This window comes from Prionailurus bengalensis, chromosome E2 (genome assembly GCF_016509475.1).
Source record: "Prionailurus bengalensis isolate Pbe53 chromosome E2, Fcat_Pben_1.1_paternal_pri, whole genome shotgun sequence".
NCBI classification, from domain to species: Eukaryota; Metazoa; Chordata; class Mammalia; order Carnivora; family Felidae; genus Prionailurus; species Prionailurus bengalensis.
The window spans coordinates 38,489,182-38,511,602 of NC_057352.1; the positions used below are offsets into that span (position 1 = coordinate 38,489,182).

Consider the following 22,421-nt stretch of genomic DNA (forward strand, 5'->3'; position numbering starts at 1 on the left):
GATTGATATGAAACTGAAAGGCCCTCCCCATGAACTTTTTCTCCTGCTTCCTGTCATTGGAAGGTTAAAATTCTGTCCCCACCTCTCTAAGATCTTAGCCTGAGATATTTTAAGATGGTTGTTTGGCTCTGGGTTCATGGCCCAGTAGGTTGTTCAACTTCAGGAGCCAATGTGGTCATAAGTAGGGAGATTTAACAAACATCTGAGAAAGAAAAATGCTCCTTTTCTGTTCCCATTTGGGTGTTTCCTGCCTGTGACTTTGCAAACCATAAATGATGAGATGCTCACTATAATGCAGGTTAATTAAATATGAGACAGTTGTATACAAACATATTCAGCATTAACAACATGGAGATATTTACTTGGCCGGGTTTTCCATTTTCACATAAAAATGCCTCATATTCGGATGCGAATTCAGGGGCGTTGTCATTGACATCCAGCACTTTAATAGCAACAGGCACTCGTGATATCTGACTGTGGTTCCCTATGGGAAGGAAAAAATAACATCAGCATTGAGGGTATTTCATTTTTACCGTGCAACTCAACTTTCTTCTTTAAAGCATGTGTGTCTGTTTCTACTTCCCTTAATTAGGGTGTTTTCAACATAGTGATTATGGAATCTGACCATTCAATAAGGAAAAATAGCACGTGCTTGACTGCTTAAAAAAAGGAGAAATTATTATTTCAAACACCACTTGCTGGACCTTCGCTTTACAATGACCGTGTCTGAAAAACTTAAAAGAGGTTTCCTTGATGAAGAAAGCTTTATGTTAATGATAAAATCCATTATACAAAAGAAAAAAGTGCTGTGTGGAACAAAGATTTATCTCTTTGTTTCTGTTGGGTAGAACACAAGCCATTTTTGTGCTATTACCATATTTGACTGGCTATATACTAACGGTGAACATCAAAAACCCAGGAAAAGGCCAGAACCAAGTCAATTGTTAAGAGAATGTCTTTAACAATGATAAACAAGATAACGTTAAAGATGGGGAAGCCTACATTTTATGAATTTTTTTTTATTAAAAACTGACCTTGGGATCTTTTTGGATAAGCTAAGGCTAAGTCATTTTAATATTGTCATTTTCATAAAGATTTTCATCAGTGTAAACAGATAATAATCTTGTAATCTTTTCAGGTCAATTCCAACAGCAGAGAATTTAATACATAATCCTTAATCCCCAGTCCTTAAATTTAAAAAGTTACATACGCACACACATATGCACAGAAATCTGGTCTACTAATATATTGCTGACTTCAGCCATGTGATGATTTTTCACTTGTAATAAATGCCATACAGTTTGTACCATGTAATAATATTTTGATCTCTTGTAAATTATACAGAATGCATTGGTGATGGCCAATTATTTGTGTTTCTATGGCACTATTTATATGTAAGGCAAGAGGGGGGACATGGAAGGCTTTTGAATATGAAGAAACAGACTTGGATTTGATACTTCAAAGTCTTCTTGGTGATAATTGATTAAATTCAGATCTCTAAAACCTTCACTCTTTTTTGTGTGTGAAATACGAAAATACTTCTATTATGAAAACACTTGTAAAGCACACAACCAATAATCATAGCCATGTTACAAATTTATAGTTGGTTAAACCCACTGGCAGTGTTACAAGATTTGAATTTAGTTAACTAGGATGGCTACTCTCCAATATTCTAATTTGATTAACTGTGGATGGGTGAATATTATCCTGTGGAATTCCCACGGCCTCAGTCATGGAACATAACCTCATTCCCCAAAATCAAGCCAATGGCCTTAAATGTCTCACCTGATGAATCCCTTTTCTTTTCCTGTTTTAGGTCTAATGAATGAATTGGTTCATTGAGAGAGGAACTGTGGATCTCTCTAGTTTAAATGGAAAGAGAAGTTTTTTTAAAAACATTACATGACCCTAAGGCAAGGAACTTACATTTTATGTTTTGTCTACTTATGTAAGGTGAATAAATAAGGTGTAAGGTATTTGAAATACACCACCTCTCTTCTAGCTGGACCGTGAGCTGGATAGCAGCTGCTAGAGAGAAAAGGGCATATAGTGTTTGTACTACACAGCAATGTGTGGGGCCCCAGCTTTGTTCTGTACCACCTAGGTGATCCTGAAAAAATTACTTAACTTTCTTTTATTCCTGAGAAAATGGAAACTGAAAAACTGAACACTTTATTTTCAGAATTGTTATAAATAAGAGAAAACAGAAAGTGCTCAGATACTATTAGGCACGTAGTCAAGGGCATTTTAGCCTTTGCCCTTTGTAATTGTCAGCACGATCAGTACCATGCATACTGTTTAGTATATGCAATAAGAGATATTTCACATAATTAAATCTCTTCAGTCCTAAGTAAATTATAACTATCGAATCTAAGTAGGAGTTACATTAAATTCAGTGATATTCCCATGCTTTGATGGGAGACTGCCCTTCAAAGGATAATAAGCTTTTACCAAGATTATTCAGTTAAAACTTAACTCGAAGATGTACTTGCGGTCTCCCAAACATGAAACCTTTGCATAGTATAGTACTGATGAACTTCAAAAACAAAGTATATTAAGGTAACTAATCACTGCCATTTCTTCAAGAATACTTACAGGCTTATTCTAAATCTTTATCTCATGAGTGACCACTATTTGAAGTTTGAGTACAAATACCACATACCAAAAGGGATCTATCCTGAACATTCTCAGAATTGTATAATAATTTTCAAACCTCCCTGAGAGTCGGAACAGTTTAAATTCCGTATTTTTGTTCAAGGTACTATTGCACCCAAGTTGAACCCCTTAAACTGATTAATTTTATCTCGTAATTCTCTGGATCCCAACTTTATGAACTGTTGATCAGTTATTTACTTACATAACATTCATTTTCTCTGTTCCCCATCAGAGACCAACTCTTGTGTATATAAATGATGACAAGAGACTTGTATTACATTTTTGTCATCTACCTCTCTTGACCTAACAATGATCAAAATATGTTTAATAAATAGCACATGCAGAATAGACTGTGAAATATAAGTGCACAGTCTTTGGAAACTTAAGTATAAGGAAAAACTATCTGATTCCTTTTAGTATGATTTTGCTTCTTGGAAAGTGAGGAAATGCTAACCTTGAGTCAGGTTCATGGGCAATGGCTGATTGATCAAGTCTACCAACCGATACTCTTTGTTTTTTCTCTTAGACTGCACACACACACCTAACAGGCAAACATGCATACACAGATTTTTTTCCTTTCAGAATTTTGGCAAAGGATAATTATGCTAAAGCCGATGTTCTCTTCTCCCAAATTCACTAAATTCACGTTTCATTATATAGTTGAATTCAATATATTTTTAGGTGTTTGCTTTTGACTTTGTAGTTTACAGTACACCTTATTAAAAGAAATAAAATCTAGGGGCGCCTGGGTGGCTCAGTCGGTTGAGGGTCTGACTTCGGCTCAAGGTCATGATCTCACGGTCTGTGAGTTCGAGCCCCGCGTCGGGCTCTGTGCTGACAGCTCAGAGCCTGGAGCCTGTTTCAGATTCTGTGTCTCCCTCTCTCTCTGCCCCTCCCCTGTTCATGCTCTGTCTCTCTCTGTCTCAAAAATAAATAAACGTTAAAAAAAAATTAAAAAAAAAAAGAAATCTAAACTGTACCCCCTGGCACTGAAAAATGATATGCTACTGGATGGTTAGAATTTCTGTAGACTTAGGGTTAAGTGTCCATTATATATTATGTAAGCACTAACAAGATAATATAATTTCTTTATAACTGTGGAATTCCTTGTTATCCTTTAAGATTCACACCAAACTACATCTCTTCCCAAAAGTCTTTTAAACACACAATTCAGGTTGTTTCTGTTTGTTTTTTGTTTTTTACTGTTTTACTTGTGGCATGCCAACATGAGGAATACCACTATCCCATTTCCCATAAAAACTGTTAAAAAAAAAAAAAAAAAGAAAAAACATACATTTAATTTAAAATTTTTTCTTTATTTTTGAGAGAGAGACAGAGTATGAGTGGGGGAGGGGCAGAAAGAGAGGGAGACACAGGATCTGAAGTAGGCTCCAGGCTCTGAGTTTTCACCACAGAGACTGACTCAAAGCTTGAATCCATGAATGGTACCCACCAGGGTGCCCCCATATATTTATTTTTTTTTATTTAAAGAGAGAGAATCTTAGCCAAGCTGCAGGCTCAGTGCAGAGCCCAATGTTTGGCTTGATCCCATGATCCTGGGATCATGTCCTGACCTGAAATCAAGTTGGATGCTTAACCATCCTAAGTGCATACAACAAGTAAAAATACTTACTCAAGAAAACCAAAATGTTGGTAAGAGAATCCTGTGGCATTTGAACCAATACCTGCTTACTCCTCTTACCCTTGTAGCTCAGGAAGACGAAAAATCTACTCTGGACAAACACAAACAAGAACACAGGGGTCCTTCTCCCCCAAGCTACTAGTCAAGGGATATATACCCAGGACATGAGCGTTTCTTATCCTATTCACATACCTGTTGCTTACTAAGTTTGGGGCAGTTGCTGGTTGGGGGCTGCCTTTTTCCACCAAGTCCCTACTCATGGGACACACTTACACATTTGAAACAATGTCATTGAGAATCCTGGGCCCTGATCTTCCTTGCCAAGTCTCATGAGGGGAAATTTCATGCTGAGAGAAATGAACCAAGAAGACTGAAGGCTATTACTCTTCTCTACCATACTCCACCCACACAGGGCACTCCACTCCTAAAGCAGAGTGTCACTTGGAAAGCCATGGCTGAATCATTTTGTCTTGGGATGGGCAGGAAGATGAAACATAAAGCAGAGGGCTCTGAATCTTTTAGAAAGAATGGATGTCATTTGTAAAGGAATGTGGAAAAGATCAAGCCCAATGATTATCTCAAGATACTGGAAGTTGTTGCTACTTGCTGGAGACAGATCAGCCATGGCATTCTTCGGCTGTAGTTGAACTCCAATGTCTGCCTCGATGTTCACAGGGCTATTTTTTATCATGCCATGTTTTCTACTTTTCTGTCTCTAATAAGAACACTTATTACTATATTTAGGGCCTACCAGCCAATTAAGGATGATCTCATCTTAAAATCTATAACTTCATCACATCTCCAAATCCCCTTTTTCCAAATAGCACATTCATAGGTTCCTGGGGTTAGGACCTAGATATATCTTTTTGTGGACCACCATATAAGCCCCTATATTCCATTTTCTCAAAAGCTAGGATATTTGTGACTAAATAGGATGATACTATCACAAACCTGCTCCTGTCCTAGAAAGCAAACATAAATGAAAATAATTCAGTTTTTTTTAGCTGCTTTTTGAATTCATTCTTCAACATAACATAGAAGCTTGAGGAGGCTTAAAAAGCTCATAACTCCCTCCTGAGATTTTCGATAACACCCTTTTGTCAGTCATTCATTTATTCTTTCATTTTCTTCTCTTTAGCTATCCAATAAATAGTGTTCTCTCTTTTGCCAGTTACTAACACAAAGCTCTTACAATCAAGGAGACCACAGTAATCTAGGAGATACATTATAATGGTTTTATACCTTCATCTATTCTACAAAATATTCCTTTACAAAATGTTGCAGAAGAACACAGGAGGCAGAGACCCTGTGCTATAGTCATAGGAACGATTTAAACAAGGAAATAAACTTTGAATTAGCTTTAAATGAGTAGATGTACCCTAGGTAAACAAAGATGTACAGATATTTTAGATAGAATCAGCCACATTTGAAAAGGCCCAGAAGCCTAGAGACCATGCCATCACCAGTACATCAGTAGCCCAAATTTTGAGTGCATCCAGAGAAGTAGCTGGTGGTGATGCCAGGACACAAAATTCAGGCCATATCAGGAAGTCTTCTGGTATATGTTGATGAGTATGAGCTGTATCATGTGATTAGTGTGAAGCCGTTGAACTATATCTTGATGAAATTTACAATTTTAAAATGTTACCATTGGTTTATTTTGTTTTTCTAAGTATATGGCTCTCCCAGAAATTTACTGATTATTTCTTGAAACTGTTAAAATAGGAAGAAACACAATAAAATAAGAAAACTAGTACCTCATGCCCCCAAAATATTCCCAAAATGTGTTACCACTATCTACATTAGATGAACATGCATGATTGAAATTATTGCAAGTGTCATATTTAAATGCTGAAGATTCACTTTTATCTAAATTAATGAAATGATGGCAATTCAAATTTTAAAGATACTATAGAGCAATAAAATTAATTAGATAAGCTTCTGAGGAAATAATTCATGTCCTTTGTGACTGGCCCCAAAATGTTTGCCTTTCATCTGATACACAAACATTAAATATAAAGATATTATAATTAGAAACTTGATTAGCATTCATTAAAGATTAATTTTCTAAACACAAGAGATGTGACAAAGTGGTCTGGAAGGAAAAGCCTGTTTAAATTGGCCACAAAAGTCAGACTGTTTCACGTACCATGGAAGAAAAAAGTGAAATGGCACCTAGTGTAAACAACTCCTTGACTTCTACCATTTGAATCGTAGTGACTTCCTGTCACCTCTCTGTCACAGAGCCTCATGAATTGCCCATTAATTTTGCCCTTTTATAATCAAAGGTAATGGAATCCTGCCAAGTCTAAGTTACTTGGGAATTTGCTTCTAACTAGTTTCCATGAGCTGTTTTTGCAGACATCGATTGAAATAAACAGCCTCTCCTTTTCAGACTATAAGAGAGAAAAAAAATTTGACAAATTTAGATATACTGGTGGGTCTCAATAAATAATTCTTGAGCCTTCTACAAGTAGAAGGGTGGAAGCCATGAGCAGTAAATTACAGTCAACAGGGGAATGCAAAGTAAGAGAATTTATAATTGAATAGGGATGAGAGGAACAGTGGAAGTTTATAAAAAAGGAAGATGTGAACTGAATATGTGATAGAAAAATATAGCAAGTTGGGAAATGTAAAACAAAACTGATAAGAAGGTTTAAGGAAGTCTTGGGAAATAATTTCAGGAGCAGACTTAGGCTGCCTAGTGACTAAATATAAAACTTTTTGAGGTCTATTATGCCCATTGATGACATAATTTCTAAATTGCTAGTGGATGGTCTACCAATCAATAGGTTATTAAATAGGAGCAACTTAGGATATAATAAACCAGTGGATACCAGCATGGGAGAAATGCTACTGGGGATATTTTTGTTAGGTGATTCTCTTGATGATAGCATTTTTATGTGTTACCCTTTCACTATCAGGGAAACAGCACTGATTGTTGGTTCAGTCTTTTGACCCCCTCCAATACACACCAAGAAATTTCTACCTTCTAGAATGTATCGAGGGAGGAGTTGACCACCAGAACTTTCATAATTTTTTATTGTATGATTGTGAAAATTTCAGCAAGGCAGACTATAAAGAGGAGACACTCTGTTTTACTCCTTAAAAATCTGGCATATTTACAGAATAGTTTAGAATTCAATTAGAACTTAAATCAGGGGGCGCCTGGGTGGCGCAGTCGGTTGGGCGTCCGACTTCAGCCAGGTCACGATCTTGCGGTCCGTGAGTTCGAGCCCCGCGTTAGGCTCTGGGCTGATGGCTCAGAGCCTGGAGCCTGTTTCCGATTCTGTGTCTCCCTCTCTCTCTGCCCCTCCCCCGTTCATGCTCTGTCTCTCTCTGTCCCAAAAATAAATAAAAAACATTGAAAAAAAAAAAGAACTTAAATCAGATGGAGGCTTTAGTATCAAATAAACAAAGTTTGTAAGTTCTACTTTTCTATTACCTAAATAGGAGCGCTCGCGGTAAAGGGAGAGAAATGCTCTCTGCTGAGGGAGTTGTGGACTTAGACATTTTGAAATGGCTTAAACTCTCTGGAGAAAATAACTCCAAAGGGTGACTTTGGCTCAAGTCATCACTGACCCTGTCTGTTTTTCCACCTGCTAGAAAGCAGGCTACCTGGCTACACCATTTTCAGACACTCTCCAAAGGAGCAGAAAATGTGTAGCCCTCTTATTTATTAGATGCATCTTACGTGAACCTAGAAATTACAGAGTCCTGCCTAAACACGTGGCAGGTCCTCCACTCCACCCTTTTCCTGTCTATCTGCAGTAACCTTCATTATCTGTTTACTCCGATCAAGGGTTGAGGTCCTTAAAACTAAGCAATTTATGCTTATAAAATTATGATCTCCTAGGAAATAGTTTTCAAACCGTTGAGGTGAGAACTAACTTTTGAAGCTCTTGCATTCTATATTTTTATTAAGTGTAAAACTTTGATAGTCACATTCTAAGTGAAGACATCTATGTCCATTTATAAATGAAAAGTAAATACTAATGAGAATGAGCTATTGTCCGTTTTTCTCAATATCTGCTATAAATTATTACCTACTTTTTTTGTTTTTTATTTTTTAATATAATTTATTGTCAAATTGGCTAACACACAGTGTGTAAAGTGTGCTTTTGGTTTTTGGGGGTAGATTCCTGTGGTTCATTGCTTACATACAACACCCAGGGCTCATCCCAAGTGCCCTCCTCAATGCCCATCACCCATTTTCTCCTCTCCCCATCCCCACACCCAACTTCAACTCTCAGATTGTTCTCTGTGTTTAAGAGTCTCATGGTTTGCCTCCCTCCCTCTCCGTTTGTAACTATTTTTCTCCCTTCCCTTCCCCCATGGTCTTCTGTTAAGTTTCTCAAATCCACATGGGTGACAACATATATCTGTCCTTCTCTGACTGATTGATATCACAAGGCATAATAACTTGCAGTTCCATCCACGTTGCTGCAAATAGCATGATTTCATTCCTTCTCATTGCCAAGTAGTAATCCATTGTATATATAAATCACATCTTCTTTATCCATTCATCAGTTGATGGGCATTTAGTCTCTTTCCATAATTTGGCTATTGTTGGAAGTGCTGCTATAAACATTGGGGTCTATGTGTCCCTATGCATCAGCCCTCCTATAACCTTTGGATAAATTCCTAGTAGTGCTATCGCTGGGTTGTAGGGTAGTTCTATCTTTAGTTTTTTGAGGAACCTCCACACTGTTTTCCAGAGCAGCTGCACCAGTTTGCATTCCCACCAACAGTGTAAGAGGGTTCCCATTTCTCCATGTCCTCGTCAGCATCTGTTGTTTCCTGAGCTGGTTATTTTAGCTACTCTAACCAGTGTGAGGTGGTATCTGATTGTAACTATTACCTACTTTTAATTGTGCAGGCTTACAAATTTGTTTTCTTCTGTTGTCTACATTCTTCTCGTTTTGTTGTTGTACACATGTGTACATGCATATGTGGTGTTCTGTTTTGTTTTAGATTTGTGTATCGCTTTTGCTCAATTTATGACTCAAGTAATGACTTTCTCTTTGTACGGTCCTAAATACATCTTTCTAGCCTTCTCAACCCATCTCCTCTTTCTACCAACTGTAACAGATAAGGAAATAAAATTTTGTGTTGAGTTTATAACTCCCATGTCCTCTTTGATAATCTAAGTAAGTCTTTGCAAAAATCTCTCATTTTACTTTGCCAACAAAATTGCATTATGCCTCTATTACCAAATCCTCAGTGGTTTTTCTTTTCCTTCTAATTATTTCAAATAGGATTGATTCAAGATTATTGGAACTGAATTTCTTGAAGTTACTTTTACAATGCAGTTGAGTTTAAATCCCTTATATATTCAAATCTTAATTAAGGAGACACACTTTCAGAGGGACTCATACATAGATGTATCCAATATTCAGTTTAAATGAACATTCAGTACCAGCTTCCAATAACAGTTATGCCTTAATACATAGACATGCCTTCATACATGCATGCACACAAAACAACACACTTTATTAGAGAAGAAAACTAATACTGTAAACTGCCCAGCATTTATTGCATGATCTGGTATATACCATATATTTGGTGTTTGTTGGGTTACTGTGAAGAATATTATGTCTCAAATATGAATCTAGTCTCTGGGTATGTAAGGTCTGAAATCCACCTATATGAGTGAAATACAGTATGTAGTAAAGAAGTATCAATTCTTGAACATCCAAGGAGTCTTAAAAAAGGGTATATTATATGGACTTTAGTCATCCCGTTCATATTTACTCAAAGCCAGGAAGTGGTAAAGCTAAAATGTGAATGCAGGGCAGTCTGACCAACAAGTAAAGAAACAAATAGGAACAAAACTAATTATTCCCCACAGGCTTTTTAAAATATAGTACTTATAAAACATAATCTTAAAACATCATATCAATTTCAGTATGAATCACTCCCCACAGAATACAAGACCATAATAAGCCAATCAACAATATATTTTAAAAAAAAGGTTTGACGTTTCCATTATCATGAAATTTTCTATTAGTGAATTTATATATAGAAACCTAATAGTCATATATTTTTTTTCAAAGTTCTTGGGATGGCTCCATTAAATTTTTTGTGTAGGGACAAACTTTGGTAGTTGTAAGTCAGCTATGCAAACAATAAAGCATATAACTCTTGAGGTTTTATTCCAGTAAAATTTTATAAAATTAACAAACCCATATAACCACCATCCAGACCAAGACATCCAGTATAACCAGCTCCCCCAAAGCCTCTCGGGTGCCCCATGTCAGTCATTATGATCCTTGGGTAACCTCTTCTGTAACTTAATACTACATTAGTTTGCCTTCTTCACAACTTTATAAAAATTAAATTAACGTATTGTATAATAGGCTTCTTTAGCTTCCGTAGTTGCATGTAGCTGTAGTTTATTTTTCCTATTACATGGAAAATGATTTCATTGTATAAATATACCACAATTTTATTTATTCTCTTTCTGGTAAAAATGTGGGATATTTCAGTTTCAGGCTATTTGAAAGTACTACTATAAATCATTTCTGTATATCTTTTGGTGCACAAATACATGAATTCACAGCATACTTAGGAATAGAGTGAAAGGTGATAGGACATGCATCCTTTCAGTACGAGTGTGTGTTCAAATATTTTTCTAATGAGATGTACCACTTTATACTTTGACCAGCAATGAGTAAAAAGTTCAGGCTTCTTCAAATGTTGAAAGATACTTGGCAAAGTCAGCAATTCATTACTAATTTTTAATTTTAGCCAATGTAGAGGTGTGTAATTTTATTTCAGTTAGATCTTAATTTGCAATATCCTGATGATTTGATGCTAAGAATCTATCATGCTAACCCGACTACCCGGATATCTTCTTTTATGAAGATTTTGTAATGGGTTATTTAGGTTTCCTGATTAATAGGCACATTATATGTTATGACTATGAGTCCTTTGCTAGACAGTGTATCACAATACCTTCTCACACTGTGTGGCTTGATTTTTCACTTTTTTAGTAGACACAAATTCTTTACTTTCTCTCACTAAAATTTTGTAGTTTTCTGTTTAGAGGGCTTACACATCATTCTTTATATCCTGTTACTATTTAGTTGAAGTCTTACTAGTATAAGTAGTATCTTTATTCTATTAATAAAAAATCTGATTATAACTATTGATGATGTAAAGTTATTTTTTTTTTCATTTTTATGCACTCAATCATGATGTCTATGAAGAGTAACAACTTTATTTCTCCGTTTCCAATATTTTCACTTTTGTTTCTTACTTGTATCTTACTGTACTGGCTAAAACCTTCAGTATAATTGAATAAAGTAGCAACAGTAGACACACTTATCTCATTTCCAGTTTCAGGGAGAAAGCATTCATTCTTTTATACCATTAAGTCTCATATTTGTTTTTTTTTGGGGGGGGGGCGGTTGTGTGGCTATCCTTTATCAGATTAAATTCCCTGCTATTTCTAGTGCGCGAAGGGCTTTATCTCATGATCAAGAGATGGATGTATACACTTTACTGCATCTACTGAGATTGATGATAGTTTTTTAGGTTTTTTTTTCTCTCAATATTTTAATTCACATTAATAGATTTTTTGAAAGTTATAACCTGTCCTTGTATTCCCTGGAGTATTATATTTTTACGTTAGTGGTACTGATTTGCTAGTATATTGCCTAGGATTTTGTTTATGAGAAGCAGATTGTTAAATCTCCTATCTTGTAATATGCTCATCAGCTTTTAGCATTCAGATTAGGCTGCCTTTGTGACATGAAGTAGAAAATGCTCCCTTTTTTACTCCTCTCTGATAAAGTTTGTGTCTGGTTCATTTGGGCATGATGGTTTATGTGTTAGAAGTTAGTAACTATGGATTCAATTTATTCAGTAGAGAAAGTGATAGACATAATTATGCCAGTTTGTAAAGACTACATTTTTAACTTACTAGCTTATTTCATAGGTAGCTTAAACTGTATGGGCATAAATACATTCATAATGTGCAATTATGTTTTTAACATCTATAGAGTCTGTAATAATGTCCCCTTCCTCATTTCTGATATTGGTAACTTGTACCTCCTTGCACCATTTCATCTTTACAAAGAAACTTTATTCATCTTTACAAACAGCTTTTGTTTAGTTGAATTTCACTATTGTACCTGTTTTCAATTGCATTATATTCTATACTATATTTTGACCTTTCTGCTAGTTTTTAGATTTCTATTCGCTTGTAGCTTCTTTGAAGTGGGTGCTTAGATGACTGATTTTTAGCATTTGTGTTTTTTCAATACAGACGTTTAAGGTTCTTTTTCCTGTGGACACTGTGTTAGCACAAGGTTTGCCATGTCAGGATTTTAGTATCATCCATTTTAAAAATGTGCTAATTGCCTTTGTGATTTTATTCTTTTTCCCATGGACTAATTAGAAATGTATGGCTTCATTTCCAATACGTAGGGATGATTTTAGTTGAGTGTTTTTTCCCCCCATGGTTGAATTCCATTGTGTTAGGAAATCATACTCTGCATGTGTTGAGATTTGCTTTATGGCCCAGCCTTTGGACATTTTGGGTAATTTTTTAAAATATTTATTTATTTATTTTTGAGAGAGAAGGAGAGAGAGAGAAAGAGAATATGAATGAATGAATGAATGAGCAGGGAGGGTCAGTGAGAGAGGGAGACACAGAGTCTGAAGCAGGCTCCAGGCTCTTAGCTGTAACCACAGAGCCTGATACGGGGCTCAAACCCACAAACCATGAGATCATGACCTGAGCCTAAGTTAGAGACTTAAGGGACTGAGCCACCCTGGGTAAATATTTCAAGTCCATTTGATATGAACGATTTCTGTAATTTTGAGTGCAGTACTTTAGACATTCAATTAGAAAAGATTACAAATCACAATATTCAAATACTATCTATCCTTGTAAGGGCAGATAGGTGGTTTTGTTGTTATTTTGTTTTTGTTTACGTGTTTGATTAGTAGAGAGTTGGGGGTTAACATTTTTATCTGTAGCTGTTGATTTATTTTCCCTGTTTCTGTCATTTTTTTTTTACCTTACATAGTTGGCAAATATATTATTGGCAACATACAAGATTTTTATATTTTCCTGCTGAATTTAATCATTTATCATGAAAATTTTCTCTTTATTTTTTGTAATATTTCTTTCTCCTTATTCGGTACTACTTTGCTTTGAATTTGCATGATTGATCTTCTTTAATCCTTAGAGTCCTTATGTGTCCTTGATTTTAGGTTTACTCTGAATAGAAACATGATTCAAAAATTATTCCTTTTTATTTTGGTTTGAAAATTGATAAATATTAAGTGAAGTATGTAGTTTACTTACATTCAGTGTGATTGGTTATATATTTGGGTGTTAATTTCTTACTGTACTTTTTCTTCTTCATCAATTCTTTACTATTTTTCCTATTTATATTCTTTTGTACTGATAAATTTCAGTTCGTCCATTTCCCCATTAACTGATTAGTTACATAGACTTTTATTCATATTATCTTAGCTGGAACCTTAAATATCATATTCACTTGTTTGTTTTTTAATTTTGATGCCGGTAGAGTTAACAGTGTTGTATTAGTTTCAGTTTTACAATATAATAACTCAACAATTTTATATATTACTCAGTGCTCATCATGATAAGTGTACTCTTAATCCCCTTCACCTAATTCACCCATCCCTTCACCCATCTTACTTTTGATAACCATCAGTTTGTTCTGTATAGTTAAGAGAGTTGGTTTTGGTTGTCTTTTTTTTCTTTCCTTTAATAATTTGTTTCTTAAATCCCACGTATGAGTGAAATCATATGGTAATTGTCTTTCTCTGATTTAATTCACTAGATCCATCTATGTTGTTGCAAATGGCAAGATTTCATTCTGTATTATGGCTCAATAGCATTCCATTGTAAACACACACACACACACAACCACACACACACCACTTCTTTAGTCATCTATCAGTGGACACTTGGGTTGCTTCCATATTTGGCTATTGTAAATAATGCTTCAATAAACACAGGAGTGCATATATCTTTTCAAATTAGTGTTTTTGTATTCTTTACTTAAATACCCAAGAGTGTGATTAATGCATCATAGGGCAGGTCTATTTTTAACTTTTTGAGGAGCCTCCATATTCTTTTTCCACAGTGGCTGCACCACTTTGCACTCCCACCCACAGTGCACCAGGGTTCGTTTTTCTCCACATTCTCAACAAATTTTCTTTTCATTTTAGCCATTTTGACAGGTATGAAGTGATATCTCATAGTAGTTTGATTTGCATTTCCCCGATGATGAATGATGTTGAGCATCTTTTCATGTGTCTGTTGGCCATCTTTACTTCTTCTTTGGAGAAATAGCTCTTTATGTCTTCTGCCCATTTTTCATTGGATTGTTTTTGGATGTTCATTTATATAAATTCTTTATATATTTTGGATTCTAACCCTTCATTGGCTATGTCATTTGAAAACATCTTCTCCCATTCAGTGCATTGGTTTTTTTGCACATATCTTTTTAATTTTTTTTACATTTATTTATTTTTGAGGAAGACAGAGTGCAAACAGGGAAGGGGAGAGAGAATGAGACACAGAATCCAAAGCAGGCTCAAGGCTCTGAGTAACCTGTCAGCACAGAGCCTGATGTGGGGCTTGAGCCCAGGAACTGTGAGATCACAACCTGAGCTGAAGTCTGATGCTCAACTAACTGGGCCACCCAGGCACCCCTCAATGGGTTGTCTTTTAGTTTTGTTGGTAGTGTCTTTTGCTATGCAGAATCTCATTATTTATATATAGTCCTAACAGCTTAATTTTGCTTTTTATTTCCCTTGCTGTAGGAGACCTAGCTAGGAAAAAATTCAGAGAAATTATTGTCTGTGTTCTCTTGCAGGATTTTCATAGTTTCAGGTATCACATATAGATCCTTAATCCATCTTGAGGTGTTTTTTTGTTTTGTTTGTTGGTATACAATGTAAGAAAGTGGTCCAGTTTCATTCTATGCATGTAGCTGTCCAGTTTTCTCAGAACCATTTGTGAAAGAAACTGTCTTTTTCCCATTGCATATTCTTGCCTTGTTTGTTAAAGATTAACAGACCATATAATAGTGGGTTTATTTCTGGGTTTCCTATTCTGTTCCATTGGTCTTTCCATGTAGGAATTTTTGTGCGTGTTTGCCAATAGCACACTGTTTTTATGATTTCAGCTTTGTGGTATAACTTGAAATCTGGAATTGTGATAACGTACAGTTTTATTATTTTTCAAGATTGCTTTGGCTATTAGGGGTCTTTTAAGGTTCCATACAAACTTTAGGATTGTTTGTTAGAGTTCTCTGAAAAATGCTGATAGTATTTTTATAGGGATTTCATTAAATCTGTAGATTGCTTTGGGTACTGTGGACATCTTAACAATATTTGTTGTTACAATCCCTAAGCAAGGAATGTCTTTCTATATTTGTGCCTTCTTCAAATTCTTTCATCAGTGTTTTATAGTTTTCAGAGTATAGGTCTCTCACATCTTGGGTTAAGTTTATTCCTAGGTATTTTATTATTTTTGGTGCAATTGTAAATGGGACTGTTTTCTTCATTTCTCTTTCTGCTTCATTATTAGTTTATAGAAATGCAATTGATTTGCGTACATTCATTTGGTATCCTGTGACCTTACTTAATTCATTTATCAGTTCTAGTTTTTTGGTGGAGTCTTTAGGGTTTTCTCAATACAGTATCATATCAACTGCAAATAGTGAACATTTTACTTCTTCCTTACCAGTTTAGATGCTTTTAATTTATTTTTGTTATCTGATTGAGGTGGCTAGGACTTCCAATACTATATTGAATAAAAGTGGTGAGAGTAGACATCCTTCTCTTGCTCCTCACATAAGAGAAAAAGCTCTCAGTTTCCCCCATTGAGTACCATGTTTCTGTAGGTTTTTCATATGTGACCTTTTTTTTTTAAATTTTTTTTTTAACATTTATTTATTTTTGAGACAGAGAGACAGAGCATGAACGGGGGAGGGTCAGAGAGAGAGGGAGACACAGAACCTGAAGCAGGCTCCAGGCTCTGGGCAGTCAGCACAGAGCCCGACGCGGGGCTCGAACCCACGGACAGTGAGATAGTGACCTGAGCCAAAGTCGGAAGCTTAACCGACTGAGCCCCCCAGGCGCCCCCATATATGGCCTTTTTTATGTTGAGGTCTCTTCTCTCTAATCCTACTTTGTACTTTGCTGAATGTTTTTATCATGAATGGATGTTGGACTTTGTCAAATGCTTTTTCTGCATCTTTGGAAATGACCATATGGTTCTTATACTTTCTTTTATTAATGTGTATCACATTGATAAATTTGTAAATATTGATACATATTGAATACATCCCAACTGATCATGGTGAATGATTTTTTTAATGTATTGCTGTGTCCACATTGATAGTGTTTTTAATAAGGTATTTGCATTTGTGTTCATTACAGATAAAGTTCTTTTTTTTAGTAGAGTCATTATCTGGTTTTGGTATCTGGGTGATGCTGGCCTCATAGGATGAATTTGTAAGTTTTCCTTCCTTTTCTATTTTTTTTTTTTTGGAATAGTTTGAGAAGGTATCCACTCTCCTTTAAATATGTTAGAAATTACCTGTGAAGTCATCTGCTCCTGGACTTTGGTTTATTGAGAATTTTTTGATTACTGATTCAATTTCATTTCTGGCAACTGGTCTGTTCAAATTTTCTGTTCCTACTTAAGTTTTGGTAGGTAATATGTTTCTTGCAATTTATTTCTTCTTGGTTGTCCAATTTGTTGGCATATAATTTTTCATAATATTCTGTAAAATCTTTGTATTTTTTTGGTGTTGATTGGTAAGTCTCCTCTTTGCTATTGAATTTGAGTCCCCTCCCTCCCTCTCTCCCTCTCTCCCTCTCTCTTTCTCTCCTTCTCTCCCTCTCCCTCTCTCTCTCTCTAATGAGTCTGGGTAAAATTTCATGAATCTGTTGATCTTTTCAAAGAACCAGTTCCTAGAGTCATTGATATATTATCCTTTTAGTTTCTATCTGTTTTTGCTCTAATCATTATTATTTCCTTCCTCCTGCTGGTTTGAGGTTTTGTTCTTCTTTTTCAGGCTCCTTTAGGTGTAAGGTTAGGTTGTTTGAGATTTTTCTGACTTCTTGAGGTAGGCTTGTATTGTTATACACTTCTTTCTGAGAACAATTTTTGATGCATCCCAAAGATTTTGGACCAATGTGGTTTTTTTTGTTTGTTTGTTTGTTTTAGATTTTATTTATTTTTCAAAGAGAGAGAGAGAGAATGCACAAGTGGGGGAGGGGCAGAGAGAGAGGGAGACACAGAATCCAAAGCAGGCTCCAGGCTCTGAGCTGTCAGCACAGAGCCAATGCAGGGCTCAAACCCACAAACTGTGACATTATGACCTGAGCCAAAGTTGGACGCTCAACCAACTGAGCCACCTAGGCGCCCCTGATGTGTTTTTATTTTCATTTGTTGTCATGTAATTTGTGATTTCTTTTTTGATTTCTATGTTGGCACATTCATTTTTTAGTAGTATCTTATTTAACCGCCACATACTTGTGCTTTTTCCAAATTATTTCTTGTGGTTGATTTCTAGCTTCATACCATTGTGGTCAGGAAAGATGCACAGTATGATTTGGATATTTTTGACCTTGTGTTGACTTGTTTTTGGCCTAATAGGTGATCTATTCTGGAGAATATTCCATGTGTACTTGAAAAGAATGTGTATTCTGTTTTCCAGTGGAATGTTCTCAATATATATATATTAGATCTATCTGGTCCAATGGGTCACCCAAAGTCACTGTTTCCTTGTTAATTTTCTGCTTGGATGATGCATCCATTGATGAATGTGGGGTGTTAAAGTACCTTACTATTATTTGTATTGCTCTCAATCACTTATTTTATGGTTGTTATTAACTCCTTTATGTATCTGAATGCTTTCATGTTAGGTTCATAAATGTTTACAATTGCTATGTTAACTTGTTGGATTGTTCCTTTATGATAATATAGTGTCCTTTTTTTTAAATGTCTGCTACAGTCTTTGTTTAATATCTGCTTGGTCTGATATTAGGATTGCAATCCAGGCTTTCGTTTCACATCTATGTGCATGATAAATGATTTTCTTCCTTCACTTTCAATCTGCATGTGTCTTTAGGTCTGAAGTGAGTCTCATGTAGGCAGCGTATAGATGGGTCTTGTTTCTCTTAATCTATTCTGCCACCAGTGCACTTTGATTGGAGCATTTAGTCGATTTCCATTCAAAGAAATTGTTGAAAGGTATTTATTGCCATTTTGTTACTTGTTTTAAGCTTGTTTTTGTAGTTCTTCTCTTGCTGTCTTCTCTCACAATTAGTTGACTTTCTTTAGTGGTATAGTTGCATTCCTTTCTCTTCATTTCTTATTATCTATTCCTTGCTCTTGAATTTTTATTACCCGTAGGATTACATGTAACCTTGTATGCATACTGAACCATACTTCACTCATCTCTTGACACACGTTTTAGGTGAATGTATCATACGTTATACCCTTTTACTTTGTGAGCCCTTTGACTAATTTTCTAGATACATTTTTTTTAGTGCTTTTTTGTTTCCTACTTTTCTTACTCATGGTCTTTCCTTTCCATTCAGAGTCCCCTTTGACATTTCATATAGGGCTGGTGTAATGGTCCTGAACTCCCTTAGCTTTTTTTATCGAGAATTTCTCACTCTCCTGTTCTCAATCATAGCCTTACTGGATAGAGAATTCTTGGCTGCAGATTTTTACCTTTCAGTACTTTGAATATATCATGCCACTCCCTTCTGGCCTGCAAAGTTGCTGCTGAAAAAGCAGCTTGATAGCCTTATGGGATTTCCCTGGTAAGTGTTTCCTCTTACTGGTTTTAAATTTTCTCTTTATCACTATTTTTGGCTATTTTATTTACTACATGTCTTGGTGTGGACTTTGTTGGGTTGAATTTGGTGGTGGTTCTCTGTGCCTACTGGATCTGGGTATCTGTTTGCTTCCACAGATTGGGGAAGTTTTCTATTTCTTCAAAATAATTTTTCTCATTATCTCTTTCTTCTGAGATCCCTATAATGTGAGTGTTCTTAGGCTTGTTGGAGTCACTGAGTTCCCTATGTCTATTGTCATTTGCATGATTTTGTTCTCTCACCTGCTCTGCTCAATTATTTTCCATTATTCTGTCCTCCAGGGCACTAATATGTTCTCTGCTTCTTCTACCTTGCCATTTATTCCACCAAGCGTATTTTAAATTTCATTTATTGTGTTCTTCATCTCTGATTTGTCCTGTTTTTAATCTTTGTTAATGATGTCCCTGATGTCCTTTAGTCTTTTCTCAAATCCACTGAGTACCTGTATCACTGTTACTTTACATTCTCTATCAGGTATATTACTTACCACTATATGCTTAGATCTCCTGCTGTGATTTTGTCCTGTTCTTTCATTTAGGACATGGTCCTTATTCTCCTCATCTTATCTAACTCACTGGGTCTGTTTCTGTGTGTCAGCAAAGTCAGCTATATCTTGTGTTCTTGAAAGTAGTGACCTTCTGAGGAATAGATCCTGTACTGCCCTGTAACACAGTGTTCTGCATTTACGAGGATCTGACAGTTCAGTGGTATCTCCCATGTGTGTTTTGTGTGCCCTTGTATTGTGGACAAGGTGCCTTTCCTTCAGACAGGTGTCCAAATTGGATTTTTGTCCATTGTAGACAGGATTTTTCCCTATGATGGTAGTGGGCTACTCTGAGGATGCCTTGGGCTTTGGTGAGTGACACCAGGTATTGGCCAGAGATTAAGTAGCACAATAATGCAGAGTGCTTTTCCTGTGTTGTCCTGAGAAGTGTTCATTGGTTGACAGGGCCTGCAGTTAGACATACTGTCTGACCCCAGCCCAATGCTGGAGTTACAGTTTGATCTGGTGTTATCTTCCCCTTTCCCCAGGGCAGGTGTCACTCTAGGTTGGTACCAGCCCCTCTTGGGGCAGTTGGCAAATTGCCAGTCTTGTGGCACCACATTGTGTAGGTTCTGGCCACAAGCATATTGGTGGTGGAAGTTGTGAATCCACCAGGTGCATGTGGATGCGGCACGCAGTTGTAGCATTGTTAGCATACCGGTCCTCTGCAAAAGGGGACCTGCTGCCACCCTGATCTAGGCCAGACATGTTGGTGGGTATAGATCCACAAAGTGGGCAGGGAGGAGCAGGTAGGGAGCACAATGTTAGCCAGATTTGCGCTGGTCCTCTGCAGAAGGGTCCTGCAGCTTGGGGACAAAGGTAGGCCTGGCTGAAGGGGGTATTTCCATAGTAGTGGGGACAGTGGAGGCACAATATTAGTAAGTATCTGCTCTGTGCTGGTTATCCCAGGTGATCCTGTGTTAATGCTCAGGGGTGGGGGAAGTAAATGATGCCTGGACAAGTCTTTGTTCTTGGAGAAGTCTTAGAAGGATCTCTGCCCCACCAGGATATGCTCCAAGATTAGTAAATAACTCTCAGATCCCTATGCCCAAGAAACTTCTCTTTCTGTGCTGTCTCCTTGTGGACAGGGATTCAGCCTCTTCAAGCCAGCCTGGCTCTCCCAGAGCTGAGCCTGCTGATTTTTAAAATTACTATTTTAATTTCAGTAAAGTTAACATACGGTGGCATATTAGTTCCAGGTGTACAATACAGTTATTTGACAATTCCACACATCACCCGGTGCTCATCATTTATTTCACCCTTTTGCCCACCCACCCCTCCTCTGGTAATGATCAGTTTATTCTCTATAGTTGAATGTTTCTTGGTTTGTGTCTTTTTTTTTTCCTCATTGTTTTGATGCTTAAATTCCATGTATGAGTGAAGTCATACAGTATTTGTCTTTCTCTGACAGATTTAACTTAGCATTCTAGTTTCGTCCATATCATTGCAAATGGCAAGATTTCATTCTTTATGGCTGAATAATATTGCTTTGCATATATATGTCAGTTCTTCCTTATCCACTCATCAATTGATGGACACTTGAGCTGCTTCCATAATTTAGCTATTACAAATAATGCTGCCATAAACATGGGGGTGCATGTATCCTTCTGATTTTGTATTTTTAAAGTAAATACCCAGTAGTGTGATTACTGGATCACAGGGTAGTTCTATTTTTAACTTTTTGAGGAACTCCTATACTGTTTTCCATAGTGACTGTACCAGTTTGCATTCTCAACAGAATATATACAAGGGTTCCTTTGGTTGCACATCCTTGCCAAAACTTCTTGCTTCCTGCTTTTGATTTTTGCTATTCTGACATGTGTGAGGTGGTATCTCATTGTGGTTTTGATCTGTATTTCCCTGATTATGAGTGATGTTGAGCATCTTTTCATGTGTTAATTAGCCATTTGTATGTTGTCTTTGGAGAAAGATCTATTCATGTGCTTATTTTTAGTTGTTTTTTGAGTGTTGTATATCTAACCCTCTATCAGATATGTCATTTGAAAATGTCTTCTCCTATTTCATAGTTGCCTTTTAGTTTTGTTGATTGTTTCCTTGGCTGTGCAGAAGCTTTTTATGTAGTCCATATAGTTTACCTTTGCTTTTCTTTCTCTTTCCTTAGGAGACCTATCTAGCAAAATGTTGCTATGGCCAGTGTCAGAGAAATTATTACTTACTCTCTCTTCTAGGATTTTAATGCTTTTACATCATAAGTTAGAAATTATTTTTATGTGTTATGTAAGAAAGTGGTCCAGTTTCATTCTTTTGCATGTATCTGTCTAGTTTTTTCAACACCTTTGTTAAAGAAGAATGTCCTTTTCTCATTGCATATTCTTGCCTCATTAGTCAAAGATTAATTGGCCATATAATTGTGGGTTTATTTCTGGAATTTCTATTTTGTTCCATTGGTCTCTGTGTCTATTTATTGCCAGTACGATACTCTTTTGATTACTACAGTTCTGTAGTGTAACTTGAAGTCCAGAATTGGGATCCCTCCAGTTTTGCTTTTTTTTTTTTTCCCCAGATTGTTTTGGCTATTTAGGATCTTTTGTGGTTCCATAAAAACTTAGAGTTATTTGTTCCAATTCTATGAAAAATACTTGTGGTGTTTTGATAAGGATGCATTAACTCTGCAGACTGCTTTGGGTTGTATGGACATTTTAACAATATTTGTTCTTCTAATCCATGAGA

General features: G+C 36.2%; 1 protein-coding gene across 3 annotated transcripts in view; it reads right to left on the bottom strand.

The window, feature by feature from the left end:
- Positions 1 to 22,421, bottom strand: part of LOC122494308 (cadherin-8) — a 364,626-nt gene that overhangs the window by 67,340 nt on the left and 274,865 nt on the right. For all 3 annotated transcript variants that reach the window (XM_043599374.1, XM_043599373.1, XM_043599372.1), the window contains one exon: positions 363 to 484. In XM_043599374.1, coding sequence (XP_043455309.1) covers positions 363 to 484 — 122 coding nt within the window. The remainder of the gene's footprint in view (positions 1 to 362; positions 485 to 22,421) is intronic.